At 32.6% G+C, this 23,908-nt stretch overlaps 1 protein-coding gene across 7 annotated transcripts in view; it reads left to right on the top strand.

Annotated features, from left to right (window-relative positions):
* LOC106710254 (NAD kinase) overlaps positions 1–22,664 on the top strand; it is a 42,163-nt gene extending 19,499 nt beyond the window's left edge. For 2 of the 7 annotated variants that reach the window (XM_014502261.2, XM_014502262.2), the window contains 8 exons: positions 16,651–16,734; positions 16,910–17,039; positions 18,698–18,892; positions 19,614–19,716; positions 20,000–20,197; positions 20,324–20,481; positions 21,060–21,142; positions 22,214–22,664. In XM_014502261.2, coding sequence (XP_014357747.2) covers positions 16,651–16,734; positions 16,910–17,039; positions 18,698–18,892; positions 19,614–19,716; positions 20,000–20,197; positions 20,324–20,481; positions 21,060–21,142; positions 22,214–22,427 — 1,165 coding nt within the window. In that variant the 3' untranslated portion in view covers positions 22,428–22,664. Of the gene's footprint in view, positions 1–202; positions 703–13,682; positions 13,818–16,266; positions 16,315–16,650; positions 16,735–16,909; positions 17,040–18,697; positions 18,893–19,613; positions 19,717–19,999; positions 20,198–20,323; positions 20,482–21,059; positions 21,143–21,438; positions 21,522–22,213 lie in introns of those variants that run through there. The other 5 variants (XM_014502260.2, XM_014502259.2, XM_045681169.1 and 2 more) reach the window with 5 other exon arrangements.
* The last annotated feature ends 1,244 nt before the right edge of the window (positions 22,665–23,908 follow it).

Here is a 23,908-nt window from a genome sequence, read left to right on the forward strand (position 1 = left end):
GTGCTGATAATGTACCGTGCAAAGTTTAAAAATTCTATAACTTAGATAACTGGTTGGTATATAATCATATTAAAAAGAACGATATCGTCTGCTAGCCAATGTGTACATAAATATATAGCTCAATTTGTTTGATAAAGTCGAGGCAGTTTTTTTTCTTTGCAATTTCGTGGTATCGTTAAACCCGGCGTGTGTTGGAGCGAACGCTTGCTATCAGTTTCACAGTCGCTCTGGTCGTGTTCGGTCGTATACACCAGGCGGCGCACTCATAAATATTATTCTTTAAAACATCAAACCAGCAACTCCTTAGCCTCCGTATTATTTTAACAATTTTGTACAACACAACCGTGTTTATTTTGCAATAACGTTTCGCGTGCTACAGAAGGTTGCCGTACAGTGTTGTGAAATTAGATTCGCTTTCGGGCATGCGAGTTGTATAATTCGTACTTTATTGAGGATAGGTTTACAAGTGTAGAATATCCAGTCAAGTGATGTGGTAAAAGACCTCGCCATGTTGTCTATGGAATCGTTGTGGTGTTCCTCGGAGAGCGAGCTGTCCAGTCTTAAGATTGCGAAGACCGTTGAAAGACCTGAGTACAGATTTTCGAGAAGACGATCATCTAAGAGTTTAATACCTCAGGCTCTTTTGCACTGTCCGGAGCCACAACCGAGAGCTCACCGCCGACGAAGATCTGGCACTTGGCCGTAAGTTTCTTAATGTTGTCATTACTACAAACGTTTTGTTTAAAAATCAATCGGTCAAGGCGACCAGAGTTGACTGAGATTACCATAGATGAATTTAAATTACTATTGTTGTTTATCTTACTTCTTACCATTATGGATGGATAGATGTTTGTTTGAAGGTATCTACGGAACGGCTCAACGGATCTTGATGAAATTTGGCACAGATGTAGAACATGGCCTGGAAGAATAAATAGGCTACTTGTTATATTTTTTAATTCCGCGCAGACGGAGTTGCGTGCGACAGCTAGTAATGAATAAATAATAGAAGGCACTTTATTGGAAAACAATTATTATTATGTTTTATAGTACAAAAGTATTACAATGTAGTCTCATGAGCTTATCACCCTAAATGGATATATCAGGTAGAAACTACATGTGAGCCCGCATGCTCCAAATAGGCTGCGGTGAAAAGTGGGTTAAGACGACTTAATATGTCTGTCTCTTACCGCCTTATAAAGCTAAAAAAGTTAAAGTAAACGATTGTTTTTTTATTAAAATGGGCGAGCACTTTACCACAATCGTATCGTATAATATTAGAAAGATAATTTATCACATTTCATAGGATTCAATATCAAATCGTTACTTGAATGTTGAAAATTACAAGATGCCATAACCCATAGCTATTGTCTTGAAGTACATTTCGTATCACACAGGAAATTTTTGACAGTGTCTAGAAGATTAATTAGGCCGTGGTTATAAAATATCAATATGATAACGTAACAATGTTGTTTATCAGTTCCCTCTTTAAGAGAAGTCTGTGCAACGCCTTTCACACCTCTCTATCAACCGTAAACTAATTAGTAAATATCATATTTTAAACATTTTCATGCAATTTGCTCGTCTAATGCAACTTGATGCATTCAGAATTGCAATTTCTTGCAAATACCTCGTTTAGATAGTGCACATTATCGCCTTTCTCTCTTACAGCTCTATGGACAAACATTTGCCTTCCTTTAGCTTAATGTCCATCAGAAGTACATATCTATACTAATATTATAAAGAGGAAAGATTTAATTGTTTGTTTGATTGTATTGAATAGTATCCGAAACTACTGAACATATTTGAAAAATTCTTTCACTGTGAAGTTACATTGTCTCCGAGTGACATAGGCTTTATTTATTATAAACTAGCGACCCGCCCCGGCTTCGCACGGGTGCAATGCAAAATATACCTACTACAGAATAAATGCACAATTTATTTAAGGTACTTAAATGGATAAGGATTAATGCTGTATTGTTTAAAATCACTTCGTAAAAGAATAAAAATGGTTATGCTGGGTTATCCCTAAGAGATAGACATATACCATCGCGGACTTTTTTGTTGAACTTTTTAAGGTGAACAATACTGTAGTACATTATTTTGGTCTATCTCGTAGGGTTCAGCCAGCGTTTGCAATATAAGCGCAAAAAAACGTGCTTATTTACGACATCACCTTAGAAAACTTTAAATTTATCAGTGTTTCTCTACTATATTATGCATTTATTATACATACAAACCTTCCTTAAGAATCACTCTATCTATTAAAAAAACCGCGTCAAAATCCGTTGCGTAGTTTTAAAGATCTAAGCATACATACGGACATACAGCGAAAGCGACTTTGTTTTATACTATGTATTGATGTTTAACTCCGCACAGACTAACTGGCGGGCTTCTGTCTACTTATTAGTAAATAGAGGAACTTGACACATGTCTGTCATTATTAGATTATAGTTTTTCAGTAATTTTGTAGTAATTTTTAAAATAAAGAGTAGTGATATTGTAAGACAATCGTAGCTAAAGTGAGATTATGCGAGAAAAAATGTTTCTAAGTGATGTGCATGATTTGTAAAGCCGCCACTACTATGGCTGCATTCACTTCGCCCCAGATAACTATTGACGTGTTAAAATTTAAAACCTTCGCATCGATTTAGTTTGTTTACACTTGCGGAATTTTAATATTTTTTATTGTATAAGACGAATCTAAACTATGAAGTTTTTATATAACATGGGCATATTTCGTCTAAACTATTATGTCACGTGACCTAAATAATATTACCTTGGTTTTCCTCTGCAGAGAGACACCTTAACAAAGTGAATATGAGATGAATATGATATTTATCATTAAATTTATCACTTTCGTATTCTTCTTGTTCTTGAATTGTATTGGAATATTAAACCAAACATATTTCGTTTATTACATTGAAAATGGGAAGAGTTTGTACTGTGTCAGCGTGAATAAATAGAAATTTATTTGATATATAAAATGAACATTACACGCGAAATATTTTCAACTTAATACATAGAATAATGAGAAAAGAAATTGATAAATATAAAAGAATTATTCATAATAATGTTTGTTATTATCTAGAAGGCCTAGAAACAAAAACATGCGTCGACGAAATGTCCTAGTTTCCTACATCTAGAGACGAAATGACCTCATTGCTTTGTAAAACAGTCGCCATATTTGCACGTATAGTTAAGTTTGACTTTTAACTAACTTTAATTTAAGAGTAAGTTCTTTGTAAAATTCTTATACCTGAACAAAACATATTCCTATCTCTATCTTTGGAAAGGGAATGAAAAGGATGAATATATATGTTTTGTAAAGCTAAATATCAAGGTTAAGAGTTTAAATAACCTCAGTTTCATACAAAGCACGGTCTATAACTTCTAACTTCTTCACAATAACTATATTATTTTATACGCTGTTAGAACTGTATTAGCTTTTACGAAGGAACTAATTTTTTTCTCGACAATGTAATTTTTATAAATTAAGTCCTAAGCTAATACTACTCATAGTGAGTAGGACTTGACACTTGAGTATCCATCTGGTTTGTAACAAGCTCAGAAGGATTACGTGACATATACCTAACATTACTGGTACTTCGTAATGTATGCATGCAGGATAAATAGGTGGAAGGAATTGCGCTAAGCTTTCTAATAGTTACATTCTTAATGTAGAGAGCGTATTTAAATATTCTTTTACAGATAAATAACTTTATTATTCGTATTACTTTCATTTTACCTCTATGGTTAGAAATACAGAGACAATTATATTTTTATACATTTCTTATCACAATTAAAAAAGCTATTTACAATGATGACTAAATAAAAAGTATTTTTGTTATCATTCAGTATGACCCAAATACAAAAATTACATTTTGTTTAATTAATGAAATGTAATGTATTCGTTTTTCAAAGTGAAATGTAGCAAATTCCTTCTAGAATATTCACTGATAAAATTTCAGTATTTTTTTTCTCTTTATCAAAATATCCCATTTTTTAATTTTTGTTTGCAAGTTTTCTGCAATTTCTTAATTTTTTTTTGCGAATGTGGGTAAAGATTGTTTCATAACATTACGACAATATTATTCTTTGTATAAAAACCTTTTTACACCTCATTACGTAAGATATTTCTTAATTGAAATATACATATAAATAAGGAAGTGAAAAAAAAATAATGAAGGTTGATTTACTAATGTAAATTTATTGCTTATCATTAACTTATCCATATGTTATCTGTACCTAATAATTTGCTATGTAAGAAAAAAAAATATTCTTACACGAGAATAAAAGAGATTGTTTTTTTTTTTTGCTTCTATATAGAATTTAAGGTTTCGTTGTTAGTTTGTTACTATGGACTTCGTAGCAATATCTAAATATATCCCGTTTTGTACTTACCCCTATCTACATCTTACTAACAGCCACAGCATTTCTGTCAATATTTGAATACAAAAGAGGTAGTTATTGAAAATGGGGCTGCCACCTAATAGACTCACCGCAGTTTTTCGCCGAGCATTGTACTGATTCAAATTTAAACTGATGTTTTGTTGAGCCTCAATCTGAGATCTAATTTTAACCTGTTTCGTTAACTGAACTTTGTACCCTTTGTAACGTTGCCTTAAATTTGTTTAAGTTGAGATATGAATAGCTTGTTTTATTCTGATTTATCTCTTCCTGTTTATTTGTATTTTATATATATAAGTAAATGTTAACCTTTTTGATTGCGTGTCCGGCCAAAAGTCCGAGTTGTCCGGCTTTTGTTAGGCTTTTTACATTTCCTAAATGAGAGTGTACCTATTAATACTGAGACAAAATTCTAAATAATACATGGTGTCCGACCTTTCCACCCAAACCAAACCAAACTGTCCGGCCAAACTGGCTGGTATGACCGGCTAGAAGGTTTGGCGACCTGGCAACCCTATACATAGGGGCACAACAGTTTGGCAATTACAAATTACACAGTCTCACCAAATCCCCCCCCCCCCTGTATACTCATATATGTAGAAGATACATATCCTTATTAGATAAAATATCTAACGATACTAATTATGTAGGTTCCTAATCGGTCATTGAATTTTAATCTTTCAGTTTTAAATCTAAGCAAATTAAATGTAACTATTATGTTCCTTTGTAAATATTGTGTACAATAAACTAATAGTTACTTCCAGGGCAGTACTTGGAAATGGTTATTTAAAACAACACGTGTTGTTTCTATATTGTTCACGTGTAAAATACATAATGTACCTAATTTAACAAGCCATTTACTACAAGGAAAAACTATGTTGTCGTTATTATACTAGTATGACGTCACACGACATAAAGTTATTTAATTATTACATATGTTGTGGCCTCGGTGTTGCGTCCAGCTTTTTTGGACATTTTGTATAATATTTTTAAAATTAATATCTTCTGTTTATTTTACATCTTGTACGTTTTATTTTGATATAATAAAATGTCGTGTCACTTTAAGTTTCGTCACCAAAAACCAAAAATATTTAATTTTTTTCTTTCGAAGAAATCTCGACTCAATAAAGTGACTAGAATTTTTACCAAAGGTGTTATTAAACGTTGCATTAATAATACAAATCTTCTATGAAAAATTAATAATACTAGGTCACAGTAGATGCGTCACATTTCCATTGATTTTTTTTATCTGTATCCATGACTTTCTACATTTAAAACAACAGTATGGAAACATATTGTTTTCTCGATTTTTTCAAGGTCGAATGAGTGGGATGGAAGTATGCTTCTTATAATTGAAGCGCAGTGGAAACTCATGTTAATTTAAAAAATTACTCGTTAACAGTGATCATCTGTAGAAAAAATGTATGCTATTGATTTGTTTTGTTGGTCGAGAGGTCAAGGCTTGGATCAAATGTTTACACAACGGTTGCTATAGTGAAGCATATTGTTGCGCAAAATTTATCATTAAAACTAGCTGTCGCCTGCGACTCTGTCCGCGCGGAATAAAAAAAAATAAGTAGCTTAATGTGTTGTTAAAGACATCTATGCCAAATTTCATCAAGATTCATGAAGATACCTTCAAACAAACATCCATCCATCCATTCGCATTTATAATATTAGTTAGATACAGCTATTTCCTATTATATGTAATTATTTTAACAAGCAGACTTTCTTAGCAAACAAAATTGTATTCAACCAGAAAATTAATCAAAAACAAGGCGTAAAAACAGACTCGAAGTTTTTTTACTGAAGGCAACTATATGCTTTCGTTAAACCGGTTGTATAAATTCTTCGTACTTGAAACAAAAAAACAATGCATAAAGAACGGCACTTGCTTGAACTGTCCTTGGGGAAATCCCGACTGCATTGCGTTATAGAATAATTGTCGATGTCACAAAATAAATATGGTCCTCCCAAGTATTTCCTGTTTGAATATATTACAATATAATAATAAAAAGCTCATAGTACATTTGTCATGAGAAAGAATTAAAAAAATATCTATTAAACTATTTATTTTTCTTCAGTTCGGCTCAATGACAGCATTTACGAGTAAGTGCTCTATGCATAGAGTTGGCACGTCGAATTAAAGAGTATTGTGATTCCAGACATGCCAATTCAAAAGCCTAAAACTATATTTCTGTCTACTTCGTCTATATATCTAAGCCTAGCGTTATACTACACTAAATACCTATACTAAATAATATAAGGTGTCCGACCTTTCTATCCAAATGTCCGGCCAAACTGGCTGGTCTGTCCGGCTAGTAGGTTTGGCGACCTGGCAACCCTATCTAAGCCTCTATACAAGTATTGAAACATTTCGATGGGTCTTATGTATATGGGCCAAAGTAACAAATTAATGATTTTTACTTTTATGTGTTTACCTCCAAGTTTAGTTAACAACATGCACTAAACAAAATACCCATTTACAGATGTAATTCTTAATTTTTGCTGAATTAAAAGGGCCTATGCGGTCTATTTTCATATATGGTTAAAACTTTGAGAGCCTCTCCTGAAAAGTTGTCAATTTGCACATTGTCCCTTATTCGTAGGAGACATCGATCTGTCGATTTACTCTCCAGTTTTAAAGATATCATTAAAGAAACTTTTCTTGTTAAATAATGTTCAAATATATTTGTATAGATTAGATTTTACCGTGTTACATTATTTAAACACCTCACGATTGTATTATCAACTAATTTAACAGTCACGAAACTCAATTATGTACAAGGTTCGATAAAAAATACACGTGATGCGAAATTAGTTGATTGTTTTTACCTGTGTGCGTTTTTTTTAATTTTTTTTAATCGTTACATTTGCAGTTTTCTTGTACCAAAAAAAAAATTGAACCTTCCGATGTATACTTTACTCTATGTCTGTCTTTATAAGGCAGGCATATATAGACAAATGAAATGTTATTTATTTTTAATTTTTCCTTTCTGTAAAAGGACAAAATGCATTGATATGTAAAATTTTATTGTTAGTTATTTTATTTTAGAGTATGTTTCCACTTGTGTAAAATTACTATAATTTCATTCTCAATGCAAAATCAGAGACAATGTTTTGTGCACGATTTTCCACAGTGGAAATTAAAAATTATTTAATACAGGTGGTATCACGAGTTTGACAGTATTAAACAGCTGTTTTTTTTTTATTTCCATATAATTACAATTCTTAACATGTTAAAGTCATAAAAGATAAGGTTGACTACAAACATGTTTCCTTTGCAAATGGCCCTTTGGTAGGTAAGATGTTTCGCAAAACACCTTAATTGACTACGTGTAGATATTTTAAATCGAAAATTTTAGAGTATTTCGTAAAAGTAAAGAAAGAGAAATCTCATTATAATTACCTACCAATTTGTCTATGGTTGAAATAAAGCCAGATATGACAGTTGATAGAGATGTATGGAATAATAGTAGGTACATAATTTGTCGACCATTCGTTGGGAAAAGAGCAGGATTATTGAACTATATAGTAGGTATATATTAGTGTAAGCAAGGAGTTCCTATATCTGCATATCTATAGCTCTGGTTAACGGAATACAAGTATTCATATTGGATCAGCTGCCGCTAGTGTGAAAGTCACATGCAATGAACACGTTCCTTCAATTATCTTAGCCATTAAACTAAATTTAACTGTATTACTAAAGTCTTACGAAACATTTTTGCTTGACCAGTATATGCAGGGACATGCACAAAAAGGGCACAGAGTGTCATACGACGTGAAAAAGCTTTAATACTGGTTCGATTTTAATTGACATAAGGAAGAAGGTAGTTAAAATGAACATGTGAAATTCAAAAATTCAATAACATATCGGTACATGATAGGCTTTGATAAACAATAACACATTTAAAGTTTCGTTTTTATTGTTTACTAGCTGTCGCCCGCGACTCCGTCCGCGCGAATTAAGAAAAAAACGAGATACCTTCAAACAAACATCCATGTATCCATCTAAACATTTGCATTTATAATATTAGTATGATATTATTTGGCGGGGATCGATGGACTACTAAGTAACCAGTTAACTCACTACGCGACCACTTATATTACTTCGTTTTTTTATGTTTTCATGTCAACAAGAAGTTTGAGCTCTACGTACTACATAGTAGGTATATAAGTGATGTTAAAGTTTCCAGAAACATATAAAATATCAATTTTATCTTTGTTATAATAATGTCTCCAAAGAGTTAATAAGTTGACCCCGATAACGATTAGTTTGATTGGTTATCGACAGTTGCGAGCACATGGTCTCACACACCAGTGACGTGAACGCGAGTTCGCTAGCTATATGTATTAATATATGTGTTACTGATTGAATGCTAACTTAGATATGTTATAATCGTACCAGGCTTCAACTATCCGTCAATTTCTGGACGCAGCAATTTCTTCGCAGTTTATTAATTACTAGCTGTCGCCCGCGATTCCGGCCGCGCGAAAAAAACCTTTATTAATAGCCTACGTGTTCTCCCAGACGCTGCCAAATTTCATCAAGATCTGTTGAACCGTTCCGAAGATACCTTCACACAGAAATCCATCCATCCAAACATTTGAATTTATAATATTAGTAAGATTTTATAGTCCGTAGTAGATTAATGTCTATGTGAGATCTGCACAACAGGTTATCGTCTTTGAAATCATTCCATCATTCGTGTTTTTACTATTGAAGTAAAGAAGTACTTGAAATAGAAATCTGTAATTGAGTCCTTTTAGTCTCAATTCCTGTGAATTTACAATACGTCTAGTGCGGTTATAAACCAAGTTTATAATCTGTTGGTAACATAGTTGGTCACTCAAAGCGCTTGTTAGTGCATTTGTTATCAACAAAGATAAGACCCCATGCTACTCGCAAGACATAAGTACTTGTATTGCACTTAAATTGCTTCAAACCGAGTAAAATGTACTTTTATTTTCCTTTTAGAGCTTGAAAAATATGGAGTTGGATTTCTTTTTTTATGTTTATTTATATTCACAAAAATAAATATCACTCTTTTGTTTTGTGACCTTTCCTTTTTACTGCATTTCTAATTCTAATATTCACAATAACATTTCTAGCATTCATTTTTCTAACTGTGGTTTCCGAAAGATATTTTTTTTCAAAGAAAAAACAAACTAAAAAATGTGGCTATCCTAAAAAATCTAAATAAACATTGTTAAGAATGTCTATGACTTAATGACAGCGACCTCTGACATTAAAAAACAATAAACATTGTAAGTTAATCGCAGACCTCACGTCTTCGTCATGTAGTGACGTAAAACTGTGGATTATTCCTTATGATAATTTCTAGATTATACTTCATTTAATTGACGTACAATGATTTGCTATAAAAAAGTACTATTCAGAATTAATTATTGCACTAACAGACTGCTCTATTAATCTATGAACGACATAAATATCCGTGTATCCCGGCCGTTATATACTTAAAATTTCTTTCGAAGCTTTTTATATTCTTAGTGAACCAAAAGCAGAAATACCTCCGCCTTATTTATTAGTTAAAAATTGTTTTAAATGTAGGTCATATAACCATTTATTTATTTATGATTAAATCGCAGTTGATTTTAATCACATATGCGTCCAAAATATACAGTTATTTTATACAAACCGGTTTTAATAATTTGCGTTGTCTCTGAGCTGTACATTCTTGTGGTATGTGAAATCACACGTTTGAGCACAACGCAACTCTAACAAACACGTTTCCGTTCACTACGCCAATTTTGTGTTTGCATATTATGCAATTAAATTAAATTACTACGAAAGGTAAATATTTCGAATCCGCGCACGCCGCGCCGCGCACGCTGTCCGCAAAATGTCAACGTCGCGTATAATTTGTTATTCGGCCAAGGATTGTTGTGTTACCGTCGATAATTATGAATATCGTTTTGTATTATTATATTCTACACTTGGATTTTAAATTCCGAAATACTTTAAATCATTCATATTTTCTAGAAATATTGATTTTTACAAAGTTTAAGACGGCTCGCAATTTCGGGCAGGGCGCACCCTTGTGCGAGCTTTTTTACACATACGAAGATCTGCGCTCGCAGCTAACCGCGATATGACATTAATTTTGAATCATATAATACTACAATTTTTATCTATCTATACATTTAATAACACATGATAGCAAAAATTCAACTTATAAATTTTTTGTCTGTCTGTCCGTAAATGACAAATGAATGAAACAAACACGTTGTTCCGGGTAATCTTCGTAACGGTTGAACCAATTTTGACGGAACTTTTACTGGAATGTGGCTATTGTGTGCGTGAGTAACTTGGCTATATTTTTTTCGCGCTAACGAAGTCGCGGGCTACCGCTAGTTACAAATACACATATTTAATCTCAATTATATATTTATTTAGTATTATAAACACTTGTTATATATGTGTTAGATTATTAATTTTGTATATAGTCTTATTTTTTAACAATATTTATTTATTAAAAGAAACTGTGCCATAAAAAGTATCTAAACTATAGAAATAGACATATATGTATTTTAATTTAATCGCGGAATTGAAATAAGGACATGTTTTGAATAACTTAGACGATAAACAAAACCTTGTTTTCAATTCTTCATGGTTACAAAAATTAAAAGAACCTTGTAGAAATATTGAACGTTAATATATTTATCGTTTATTATTTAGTTACTTAGTTTCAAGTGTTTATTTAGTTATATACATCCGTCATCTATTTATATATATAAAAGAAAGTCGTGTTAGTTACACTATTTATAACTCAAGAACGGCTGAATCGATTTGACTGAAAATTGGTGGGCAAATAGCTAAGAACCAAGAAACGGACATAGGATAATTTTTACCCCGTTTTCTATTTTTTATTCCGCGCGGACGGAGTCGCGGGTAAAAGCTAGTCTTTTATAAAAGAAAATAACTGGCTTACTTTTCGGTATAACTTTACATAATCCTTGCAATTTAACCTACCGTTTGTTCAATGTAAGAAACAGACAAAAACTAAACAATATTAAGTCATAATTTTAGTAATAAATTATAGGTCAGAGTTTAAATTAAAAATAATAATTAAAAATAAATAGCCTCCTCAGGCAAAGTGCATTCGATCCGAAGGGATTCCATAAGGAATTTCAAAAATCATAGAACTGACACGTGACATTCACGTGATATATCGAAAGTTTTTGTCAGCTCTATATATCTTTGAAGTTCTTTATGGAATCATTTCAGAGCGAATGCGCTCTGTCTAAGGGGTGGTTGTGTTCATTTCAGTATCTAATTGCTATCGCACGAGTTTGACATAACCTACAAATTCTTTCGATGTCACGTAACAAGTTGTGAATGGAATGTCGTATAAAAAGCGTGACGTCACCGGAGTACGTAACTACGTTATGAAATGGTCACCAAGTTGCCAATGTCGGTCAATGCTGGCGTGTTGACACCTATCGTAAATGAGTCGTAATTCTCAAACAGTAAATATTGCTCTGTCCACACCTTTGTCTTTGCCTTTGCGCTATTCCAAACTGTAATCTATCTCTGTTCCAAATTTCGTCCAGCTTCGTTCGACCATTATGATGTTATGTGGTAACAAACATACATCTAAACTTTCACATTAATAATTTTAGTAAGACTAAATGTCACCCGCGAATCAGTCGGCGCGTAAAAAAAAAACTTAAGTAAGTCTTCCAGACTATGTTCTATATCTATGCCAAATTTCAGCGAGATCCGTTGAGCCGTTCTGGAGATACGTATAACAAACATCCAATATTTTGTTTTAGTATTTTGCTGATTTGTAAAAAGTAAGATTACCAGTAGCAACGCTGTGGAGTCTATTTGTATAACTAATCTAAATGAACAAACAGAAATCATGGCTAAAGAAACATTCGAGCCTAAAGTCGCCAAACCCCGGAAAAGATAAGTTGAGATAAAATCAACATCACACACACATACAACAATGCACATTCTGTCTAGAGATTTTGTTATCTTGAATCATCCTCTATAAGATATAAAATATCAAAAAACTTGTGAAACTGTGATAACTGATATAAGGTTTATTATGCAGGTAGGTACTAGCAGTCGCCCGCGACTTCGTCAGCGCGGAATTTAAAAAAATTATACAAACAACGATGAACAACGACAAAGGAAATATGATATGTTTTTAGATAATACACACAGACACTCCTTTTTTTAATGTAACGATAAAATCACACAACACACACAATATTATTAATTAAAATGATAAGATTAAGAAAGTCACGAAAGTTAGCATCATACCTACATGCAATTGATCATTCCGAATGTCACGGTACAAAAATCAAAGTAATTAATTTCATATTTTGAAACATAATTGTAACTTAAAGAATTTTCCACGTTCAAATAGTCAATACTAGCTGTCGCCCGCGACTCCGTCCGCGCGGACTTAAAAAAACTTTATAAGTAATCCATGATGTAGAACATAGTCTGGAGAGACCAGACTATGTTCTACATATATGTGAACTTTCATCAAGAACTGTTTAGCCGTTCCGGAGATACCTTCAAACAAACATCCATCCATCTATCTATTTGCATTTATAATATTAGTATGACAACTCGATGAAAATTAGATATAATCATTTAATTTTATAAATACACGGAAGATTTTGTTATAAATTAACATTTTTAACAAAAAATTCGTTGTTTGTTTTATATTTTACTATTCGAATACGAAATACGTTGCAATGACAAATTCAATATACATAATGCCAATGAAAAATTCTTAGTGCTAAAGATTCATTAAAAAGGAAAACATTTTTATTTAATTTTGTAGATTTTTTATAATTATTATTATTCGCCAGTACAATAAAGTGCTTTGCTTTAATTTTAAATTGTTTCTTAATCTAAGGTTGTTTTCGCACTATCGAATTTATAGGTCAATGTACAGTACGTTAAGTCAACTAGAGACTCCTCATAATTAAAAAAAACTAACAGACCGAAAATTCCGCTTCAACCAGTTTTTTATAAGTGAGATTTTAGTAACGCGAAATGTAAAGGACCAAATCTTTTCGGTCCGAGTATCGGCACGTCAAGGTCAGTCACTGGTTACTGCCATTCGTTGTAATAAGAGGCTTCTTCATGGTTGTGTTGCTCGTGCACATAATATCCATTTTTTAATATGGTTTAAATATGTTTTATAACAATCAAAGTGTATTAACCATGGACTTAAATGTGTCTAAAATTGTAGCAAAAATGACAACTAAGAGTAGTTCCGATCATCAAAAAATGTACAAATAAAATACGTGTTTAGTGTATATTTTTTTTACGTTTTGTTATAAACGATGTTGAAACGACAGTTATCGCATGAGTCCGGTAAAACCGCGCTCATTAGAGCACATGAGGAATATTTAGATAGACGGTAAGTTTCCGTATAGTTTTATTTATGTAGGAAACAAGAAATAGAAACTATTTACAAACTATACTTCCAAACTCAGAGTTGGAACATGGGTACTTAAACTCTCAGAGTAGATTTCTCTCACTAAAATTACAGTAAGTCGCAAGTTGATGACTAAACTTGTTAACTTGTTTGTGGTGCTTGAAGTGGCATTTGCTGGCTACTAGCGATTATTATTAAAATAAAATTATTTAAACTTTCGTGAGACATTATCATAAACTAATATATAAACGGCTAAACACACGTATTTGTCAGGTGTCGGCACCGACTAGTTGCCGACTATGTGCCGACATCGTACAAATACTTGAATGCTTAGCCGTTTATACGAGTATATTAGCTTAAAATTTAAATTAATTCAAATGACTCTATTATTCATTTATTTAAACCATTTTTCTTTATTTATCATATCAAAAAGTCTACACTGAATGAGTTTCAAAAACAAAAGATTCGATATTACACTGGTTTATCGCACTACTTATGTACTTATCATGCAATGCAATAGACAGTTTGAGAGTATACTAACTGAATTATCATAACACAATGTAAAAACATCGAAGTTAACTTTTATGTACTATTCGCCCGGTTTCTGAAAGAATTGGCAAATTGTTATTCAACGATATTTTATCACTTTGATTGATTAACCGTGGGTTTCTAAGACCAAAATCTCTGTATAAAACATATCGCCATCCCTGTCATTGAGAAAACACAGATAACAATGTTTTAAATGGTAATTTTGGTCAGAAACGCACTGTAAATCAATATCAGAATAAGCAATCTGAAGTCCTGTACTTACGACACGCTTTAAGCTATATAATATTTTTACGGCATTAAACTTAGGGGTGAAAAAAAATGCGAAATAGTGACATAAATTGCAAGCCAATAGCAGCAAAGATGGATGGTTGCCATGGTAACGGTAACTCTTAGCTAAAAGCGAAGGCCTTCGTTGTCATTTGAGCATTTGAATTTTGTTATTTGCAATTGAAAGTTTTACGCAATGTGAACAATGAAACAAAGTTTTTCTGTGTAACAAAAATGAATGGAATTTCATGCGGATGAAGCACTTGAACAGCTAGTAAATAAAAATAACAACATTTTAAAGAACTTAAGAACAAGATAAATGGCTTTGGTGAATCAGTGGAACAATCTGGAACAGTCTACGTTTAATTCTATAGATAATAAGGAAATGATTCAAAGTTACCTTATTTTGCATTTACTTCTTACGTCGTAAAAAGTAAGTGATTGCATCGTACTTGTTGTGGAACTGTTTGATTTTCCACTATAAATATAAATAAACGTAAGAATTTATGCATTACTAGCTGTCGCCCGCGACTCTATCCACGCGGAATTTAAAAAAAATTAAGTAGCCTATGTATTCTTCCTGACTGTGTTGTACATCTGTGCCAAATTTCCGGAGATATCTTCTAACAAACATCCATCCATCCATCTAAACATTCGAATTTTATAATATTAATAAGATTTATAAGTAATTTTTTTTTTCAATATTGTTTTTTTTTTTTTTCATTATACTATTTGTATTCTGTTAATTTAATACGACTTAAAAATCTATAACCAAATGATTACATTCTTCTTAGCCATTCATTTTTAATTATTTAGCCCTTTGTATACTTTGGTTTAGAATAAAGATCTATATTCTATATAACTATATTCTTATAAAGTTACTTGCATCCAAAAACAGTATAAAAGTAGTATTGTTATAAATTCATTAGCAAGGTCATGCAGGTTAATACAAAACTTTGTTCACGTACCTACCTCGTGACCACTGTATACAGGATGATAGCTAATATAATTAAAATCTTACTTAGATAATCTTACATACCTCAAATATATCGCACATAAATTATTCGTGGAGAAAAAAACACTAATTAATCGATTCCTATTTGAATAATTTCAAATTAAAATATCAAATATCGTAGTGCAAACAAGTTGTATACAACAAAATATGTACCTATTTTTCCATGCCCAAATTTTAAGCACAATTCTTTACCGTCCCAAGAATCCATATTGTATTATAAACTTATTTAGTTTGTTTAAAACGGTGCCGTCATTTGACAATCATACGTGAGTTAAGCCATTCTTAATGAATTTAACTTAACTTCTTTAGTGTAAATAATATTCGATGTTTTTTTTATTTTTTTTTTACATTAGAGAAACTATCCGCCATAGCACGCACTGAACCACAGACAGATACAATAGAAACAAAATGGCAACATAGGCTTTGGCCATAAAAAAGAAAAATCTTTCTGGTAATAAACTCATACAATAAGCGGGTTTTTAACAGATATACAAAGGCGTAAAATTATTTTATACTTATACAAACAACCTGTATTTACTTTTTAATTCACTGAATACATTAAGAAAGCGGACTCCATTTTATTTGACTTGTCATTTATAAATAAAGTCTATGATGTGTACGGTCGCGTTATGAATTGGATGCGTTCAGGTATTATCGTATTTTTTTTTTTATTTAAACGGTAGTTTCCACTCCCGAAGCAATTGTAAAAAACATATTGTCTCATTGGAAAAATTACAATATGTTATTAACCAGATTAACTTTATTTTTCATGTTTTAATCTAGTGTGTAGACTGTCGTGTTAAATAAAGTAGTTTACCGGCGGCAATTACATCCCGGTGTATTACAATTTAATTGAAAAAAAGTCTTCCATCTATAAAAAAAGATTTTAATGTTATTAATTTAAAACTAAAAATGGTAAAAAAACGCACAATTATAATCTTAGTCGAAGTGGAAAAATAATATTGTGTGGTTTTTTTGTTGCAGGAGGACCAGATCTCTGAACGCACCGTCTCCAATCCAGCAGTTTGGACCATGTGGCAGGATAATGAAAAACTCGGCAATGGTTATGTATGTTATTTCTTTCATATCGTCCTTTATTTTATTAGATTCATTAGACCTACAGAACTGAAACGAAAAAAAAAACCAAATCAATCGAAATACATACATACTTCGCTTTACCCTACATAGGATAACTATATGTAGTACGTTAAATACTATTTCAAATGTTGTGTTATCATTCCAGGCAAATCCAGGACCCGGCGTCACAGCGGCTGACTTGGTACAAACCTCCACTGACGGTGCTCGTCATCAAGAAGGTGCACGACGCCAGCATACTGGCATCTTTCGTGCAGCTCGTGCACTGGCTTGTACATGTGAGGATATTCCTAGTGTTTGTTTCCACTTAGAGTGTAGTCGTGCGACTCTACCTTCGCGCCATACTTAAGCGCGAGCGCGGTCGAGAAATTTCCAACATATTATAAACATACAATTAAGGAAATCATAAAATGTAAAGTTTTTTAACAAAAATTTACATTGTTTTTTACATATATTTGATCGAATTGATCTCCAATATATTGCATTCATATGTTTTTCTTTGACTTATTCATCTCAATCAGGTAGTCAGTCAAAATTTGTAAATTGATGTCCTCTTAAATTTTTATAATTTCGAGTTTAACAGAAATCTATAAGTATAAAGCGAAGTTGGTTATGAATCAAGATAGCTGCAAAAGGTCGACGACCAGCCGTCACCGCAGACCGCATTGAATCTAGACCAATCTAAATCTAACGCCTATGTGTCATTTGAACAACCTCTGTTGTAATTACTGATGATAATAAATCATGTAATTAGTACAAGAATAATAGGATAGAGGAATTTATGTACAAACTAGCTTTTACCCGCGACTCCGTTCGCGCGGAATAAAAAACAGAAAACGGGATAAAAATTATCCTATGTCCGTTTCCTGGTTTTAAGCTACCTGCCCACCAATTTTCAGTCAATTCGATTCAGCCGTTCTTGAGTTATAAATAGTGTAACTAATACAACTTTCTTTTATATATATAGATAAAATAAATAAATAAAAATATTGTGATGTAGAAAGAACTTAGTGGTGGACACGATTACGATGTCAGTCGACATGTCAAGGAAATCTGAATGTAGATAATATTCGAGTAATTTTGTGTGGAAATTTAGAAAATGAAGTCTATTTTTACGGTATCGCACAAAGTTTTTCAAGTGGCTTATAATCTCAGCGCACGTAAAGACCGGGATAAGATCTTGTTGACATTATAACCTACATTTAAGTGAAGTTGCGGCAACTATTCTATCATGCTTAAAGTTTATTTATGTAGTATATTGTACATATCTAATATTTTGATAATCATACAATTGACTATTGAAAACCTAGAAAACTCAATTGTGGGCCTAGCACGAATAAATTTTCAACAACATTCAAATTTTTAACAATCGGCATAGTATCGTCATGGGTAAAATTTGTGTACCGTTATATCGGGCGTTAAGTACACTAAAAATCTTATACTAATTTTGACATAATTAACACTGACGATACGAAGTCGATTGTCACAAATATTCGTGCTAGGCCAGACTATACCTCACTCTTCAAAATCGGTCATAGTAGGTTACAATAAATACAATGGACAGCGACATTACCTTGGATAAAGTTATCAGTTTTAAAAAATGCTTACACCGTTGCTATAACAAGTGATATTCAAAGGTTATTTCTAAATTTCCCTATTTTACTTTTAAAAAATCTCTAGGTCAGTGATTCCCACACTTTTTTCTCGTAGACCAATTTCATTTTTCCCCTACATTTTTCTGTTTTTTTGTGAACCCATTGCCGTCATATTTCTTCTTCAGCTTGTGAATCCTCAACTTAAAATCCCGCTATCCTACATCCATACCAGGTCTTCTGTGAACCCCGGGTGGTCGTGGACCACTTTGGTAATCACTGATCTATGGATGTAGCAAATATTTTTTTCTTTTCTTATTTAATGCTATGGTAAAATTTTCTAGGACAAAAGTATGGTAGTTTTCGTGGAAGCGGCGGTATTAGATGACACATTACTGGCTGAGTACGGAGACTTCGCGTCGGTGCGGGAGCGGCTGATGACCTTCCGCGCTGGCACCGACGACCTTACCGACAAGATTGACTTCATTATCTGCCTCGGAGGAGACGGCACACTGCTGCATGCCAGCTCACTCTTCCAGGTTAGCTGGTACTTTTCTGCTGCTACTTTTCAAATAAAAAGGAATAACAAGGTGCGCGAAAAATATCTGTCAAAAATTAGTAAAATATTTTTATTTCCATTTTGGTTTAGAGGCCATAAACAATTGCTATCGATTGCCCATGTAAATATTGTCTATGGTGCGGTTACGTATCCGCGGGCGGAGATTGAGAAAATATTTTTTTTTCTAATTAAGCTATGAAATATCTGTTTTCTGTGGACTTTCACTATCGAAATATGTTTATAAATCATATTTTCATCCTTCTTATTCTCTTTGGAGGAACAGTGACAACAATATTGGGTTATTGACCCCGTAGTTGGCATATTATTTCTGTTTGTATTGTTCTACTTAAGGGGAACAAAGGATATGTGGTACTTGTCTATACAATTGCTAATGACCCATTCTAATGTAGAGAATTTAAGTCACTAGCTTCTTTACTATAATCGAGACTGTGAATGTTGGTTTCTACTGCAGAAACAGCTGTAAGAAAACATATTATCTTACCTTTATTCTCCCTCATTTTCACTTACAGAACAAAGATAACAAAATGTTTTATATAGGGATTTTGGTGTCCGAAAACAACGATAAAAGATTCAATCAGTTTTTGTTTAATATTGTAAGATTATAGATAAACAGTTTTGGCAAGTTATTGGCAAGATAATTTGAAACTAAATAGTTGCAAAATTTTGATTTTTTTTTTCAGCAATCCGTCCCTCCAGTGATGGCTTTCCACTTGGGTTCCCTCGGGTTTCTGACGCCTTTTGAATTCAACAATTTTCAAGATCAAGTTATGAATGTATTAGAAGGTATAGTCATTTCATATTATTCTTTTGCTTTTTTGTGTCAATTATTTAGAATCTTTAATGATTATTTTGTCACAGCTTTATTTATTAAATTTGTTTTAAACACATTATTTGCATTTTTTAACGCCACTAACTGAGTAGGATTGTGTTTTTCGCGAGTATGTTTTGTGTGTACATTTGCTCCAATATGGCCTCCTCTACTTTAAATAAATAAACCTTTTTAGACAAGTCGTCTAGTCAGTCGGTTTTTGTTGTTTTTATTAACAAATATTGATGTGATTACCAGGTCATGCAGCGTTAACGTTGCGATCGCGTCTGCAGTGTGTGGTGCTGCGTAAGACGAGCAGCGAGGATAAGAACAAGAAGAAGCCGACCACTATATTGGTGCTGAACGAGGTGGTGGTCGACAGAGGACCTTCGCCATACCTCTCCAACATCGACTTATTCCTCGATGGCAAACATATCACCTCCGTACAGGGCGACGGTAATTTTCTATTTACTTAAAAATGACACAAGAGCTAACAGGCAACATGCAATAGACAGACAGACAGTATTTTGTAATAATATATTTAATGAAATATTAATGACAATATAAGATTTTAATCTGCAGGTCTGATAGTATCAACGCCGACTGGCAGCACAGCATACGCGGTGGCGGCTGGCGCCAGCATGATACACCCCTCAGTACCCGCCATCATGGTGACACCCATCTGCCCCCACTCGCTCTCCTTCCGCCCCATTGTGGTGCCCGCGGGCGTCGAACTCAAGGTAACTACTGTCTCTAGTTCTCCAATCAATTTTACAATATTTATATTGTAATAATGTTAAATTTAATTAAAACTCGAAAATTACTTAAAATTTTTAGCTTGTTAAATCAAACTAAAGTCCCATTATTAAAAATAGATTTTAGCTTAGTCATTCGTGATGACGGTAAGTGATACTTTTAGCAATGGATACTAAGATATAAGATGACAAGTCTATGAACTTATGGGTATAAATAGAAATACATAAGTATATCTGAACCGGTTAGAGGCGCTGCTATCGCAGTTAGTTCTGTCTGAAAATATGTTAAACCTACATGGACATAAAAAATGGCATAAAACAAAAAACATGTCAGACGGCTACAGTATGAAAAGAATCTAGTAACACTTAACCGTTGACAGGGAGGCGCTAGTGATCTATCATAATTTAATTTGACTTATGCTCACCGGTTCAGATATTTTTGTCGGTCTATAAAAGGAATATGACAAACTAAATATCTCGTTAGACGTTAGTTATATTCGTCACTCAACATAAATTGTTAGAGGATAAAAATGTTTGTAATGTTAATAAAACTAATCTTATAGATAGCATTGTCCCCGGAGGCGCGAAACGCAATGTGGGTGTCATTCGACGGCCGCAACCGACAAGCCTTGCAGCACGGAGATAGGTATACGAAGTCTAGCAGACCTGAACGCTCTGCTCTAACGAACACCACTAATGCTTTGTTTTGTACATTATCTGTGCCTTTTCACATCTTTTTATCTGTATGCGTTATGATATTTGACATTTGGAATTGTCAAATAAAAATTTGACATTTATCTAATTCTTTGAAAATTTATTTATTTAATCTATATTTTTAAAAACATGTGAAGAGGTTATGTGTAAGTATTATTTATTAATTTTAGGTTAGTTTAAAAAATCGGTTTAAAAAGATAGTAGATGAAGTCCGCGGGATTGTTTCAGATAACTCCTAGCCTAGAGGCGCGTAATGTCGCCTGCGTTTCATTCGACGGTCGCTCGCAGTTGACACTTAGACCAGGCGATAGGTAACCTATAAAATTTTGGTCTAAACTGGAGTATGACTAGGAAAAATGGTCCAGTCATAATCATGGTCCTTAGGACATTACATAAGTCCATACATAAATCACGTGGTGACGGCGATATAATAAATCCTGCAGACGGATTTAAACTTCAAAACATTATCACCAGATTAGGGATTCTCTTCACTATTTTAAAATTAATTATAGTTAATTGTCACAATATAACGTTTTGACGTCACAATATAACGATTGGCTTAGGTTTTCCTTGCTTCTTTTATTTACGACAGTTAATTGTAAAGTACGACACCATTTTGAATTCTGTATTTCTCTATTTCTGAACTATTTTTCACAATTAATTATTTTTTATTAATAAACAATAAATGAACGCGCCTTTTTACTAACTTTATCTATATGCCTACTGCCGATAATGCCGTGTAATTATTACCGTGCTTTTTCGCTTGATCTGTAATTAGATATGTAAGATAATTTTTAGAATTAAATTTTTATAGTTTTTATTTACCACAACTTTTATCATTATAGCATGGTGCAGGTGAAATTTAATTTAAGACTTAACACTTTTAAAAATACGCGCGTAATAATTTTTTTAAATTATTATTTTTTATTACATCAATACTGAAAACTTCACCTGCAACATGCTGATTTAATTTTTTTATGCTAACAACACTGTTATTTCACAGCCTATATGTGACGACATCAGTGTACCCAGTGCCGTCGATATGCGCACAGGACCAAATCTCCGACTGGTTCGACTCACTGGCTGAATGCTTGCACTGGAACGTACGGAAGAAGCAGAAGCAAATCGACGAGCTAAGTGACATGACGCACTCATCCAGCGATACACTCGAGGAACTAGACGCAAACCACCACGATGACAGGCCCGCGGACACGTGACCGTACCATAGACAATATTTGCATGAACGATTGATAGACTGGAGGATTTCGTTGTCTATGGCCTCAATGAACGGTATAATAGCAATAAAATATTTTTAATGAAGCACAGCTCTAATATTGTGTCAAAAATATACTTGCTTTGTTTCAACAAACAAGGTTCAACGGATATTTATTTCTATTGTTACTATAAGTATCAACTAGTTATCGACGATTATGAATAAAATAAATGCTTTGACAGCACAAATATTTTATTATGTAAATTTAAGTTAAATACAAATTTAAACATAATTTTAGTGGTTACATTGTATTATGTTGAAATGAATGCAAGAAAATTAATTGTGTTTTTAATTAAATTTTATCAAATAAAAATGATATTTAAATTTGTTTCATTCTGTTCATAATCGTCATAATAATATTTATAGTATATGTATTAAAGTGCCGATTAATCCTGACTGTTGTTATAAGTCTTTGGATGTTTGTGATTTATGGTTAAGAGAACTTTTTTATTATTGGAATGAAATTGTACACACCTTTTGTGTTCCTAATTTTCTTGACATTCCCTTAAAAATTGTAAGATTTTATAATCTAAAATTAAAGTGTTGGCTCTATTGAAAGTCTGTGGCTTATATGGATAAGGCTGAAGTTCCAAGAGATAAAGCTCTATGACGCCAAAATTAGCGAATTGTCTCTAAGTGTCATGGACAATATTTGTGGCCGCATGCTTTTATGTGTAAAATATTTCTAGTTAAAGGACCAGACAATGTTTATTGTATTAAATCCATCACAATAATGTTTATAATTGTCTAAACGCACTAATGTGCAAAAACATTTTTTCAGCAATTAAAAAAATACTGAAAAAAATTCTTTCCAGGTGCTTTGTGGAATAGTGAATAGTGCCAATCCAATTTATTTCTAAGATAATATTAATGCACAAAAATAGATGTAAAATACAATTATTTTAAATTAAAATCAAGGTTTCTCAATTTTATTGCGGGATTGTTTTAATATTTAAAAGAATAAGTAGCGTTTTATGTATCACATCAAAGAAAATAATAAAATATTATTCAATTCCACAAAAATCGGTTGTTACGGGAGTAAATGCAAGAGTGTTTGTATCATATTTTATAAAAAATTGTTTGTGTTTTTAAATATGTATCTTATGATGAACGCCTAAATGTTTGTTATAAATTATACAGATTTGACAATTTTATTTCAAGTGTTTCTTTTACCACCTAATGTCACTTAACAATGTATTGCCGCGCCACCTGATAGATAGTACTTACTAAAACATATATCCATGATTTGTTTTAACAACTTGTGGATGACACGTAATAATGAGTAAGCAGTGAAGTTGCTTTTGGTCTCAGAGCTCATATCAAGGAGCCCTGAACCAAATCAAGTAATTGTCATGATCACACAAATGGGATTGTAGGTATCTCATCATATATGAAAACAAGGTTTAACTTTGACATTTCTTGGCT

This window comes from Papilio machaon, chromosome 15 (assembly GCF_912999745.1).
Source record: "Papilio machaon chromosome 15, ilPapMach1.1, whole genome shotgun sequence".
Taxonomy (NCBI): Eukaryota; Metazoa; Arthropoda; class Insecta; order Lepidoptera; family Papilionidae; genus Papilio; species Papilio machaon.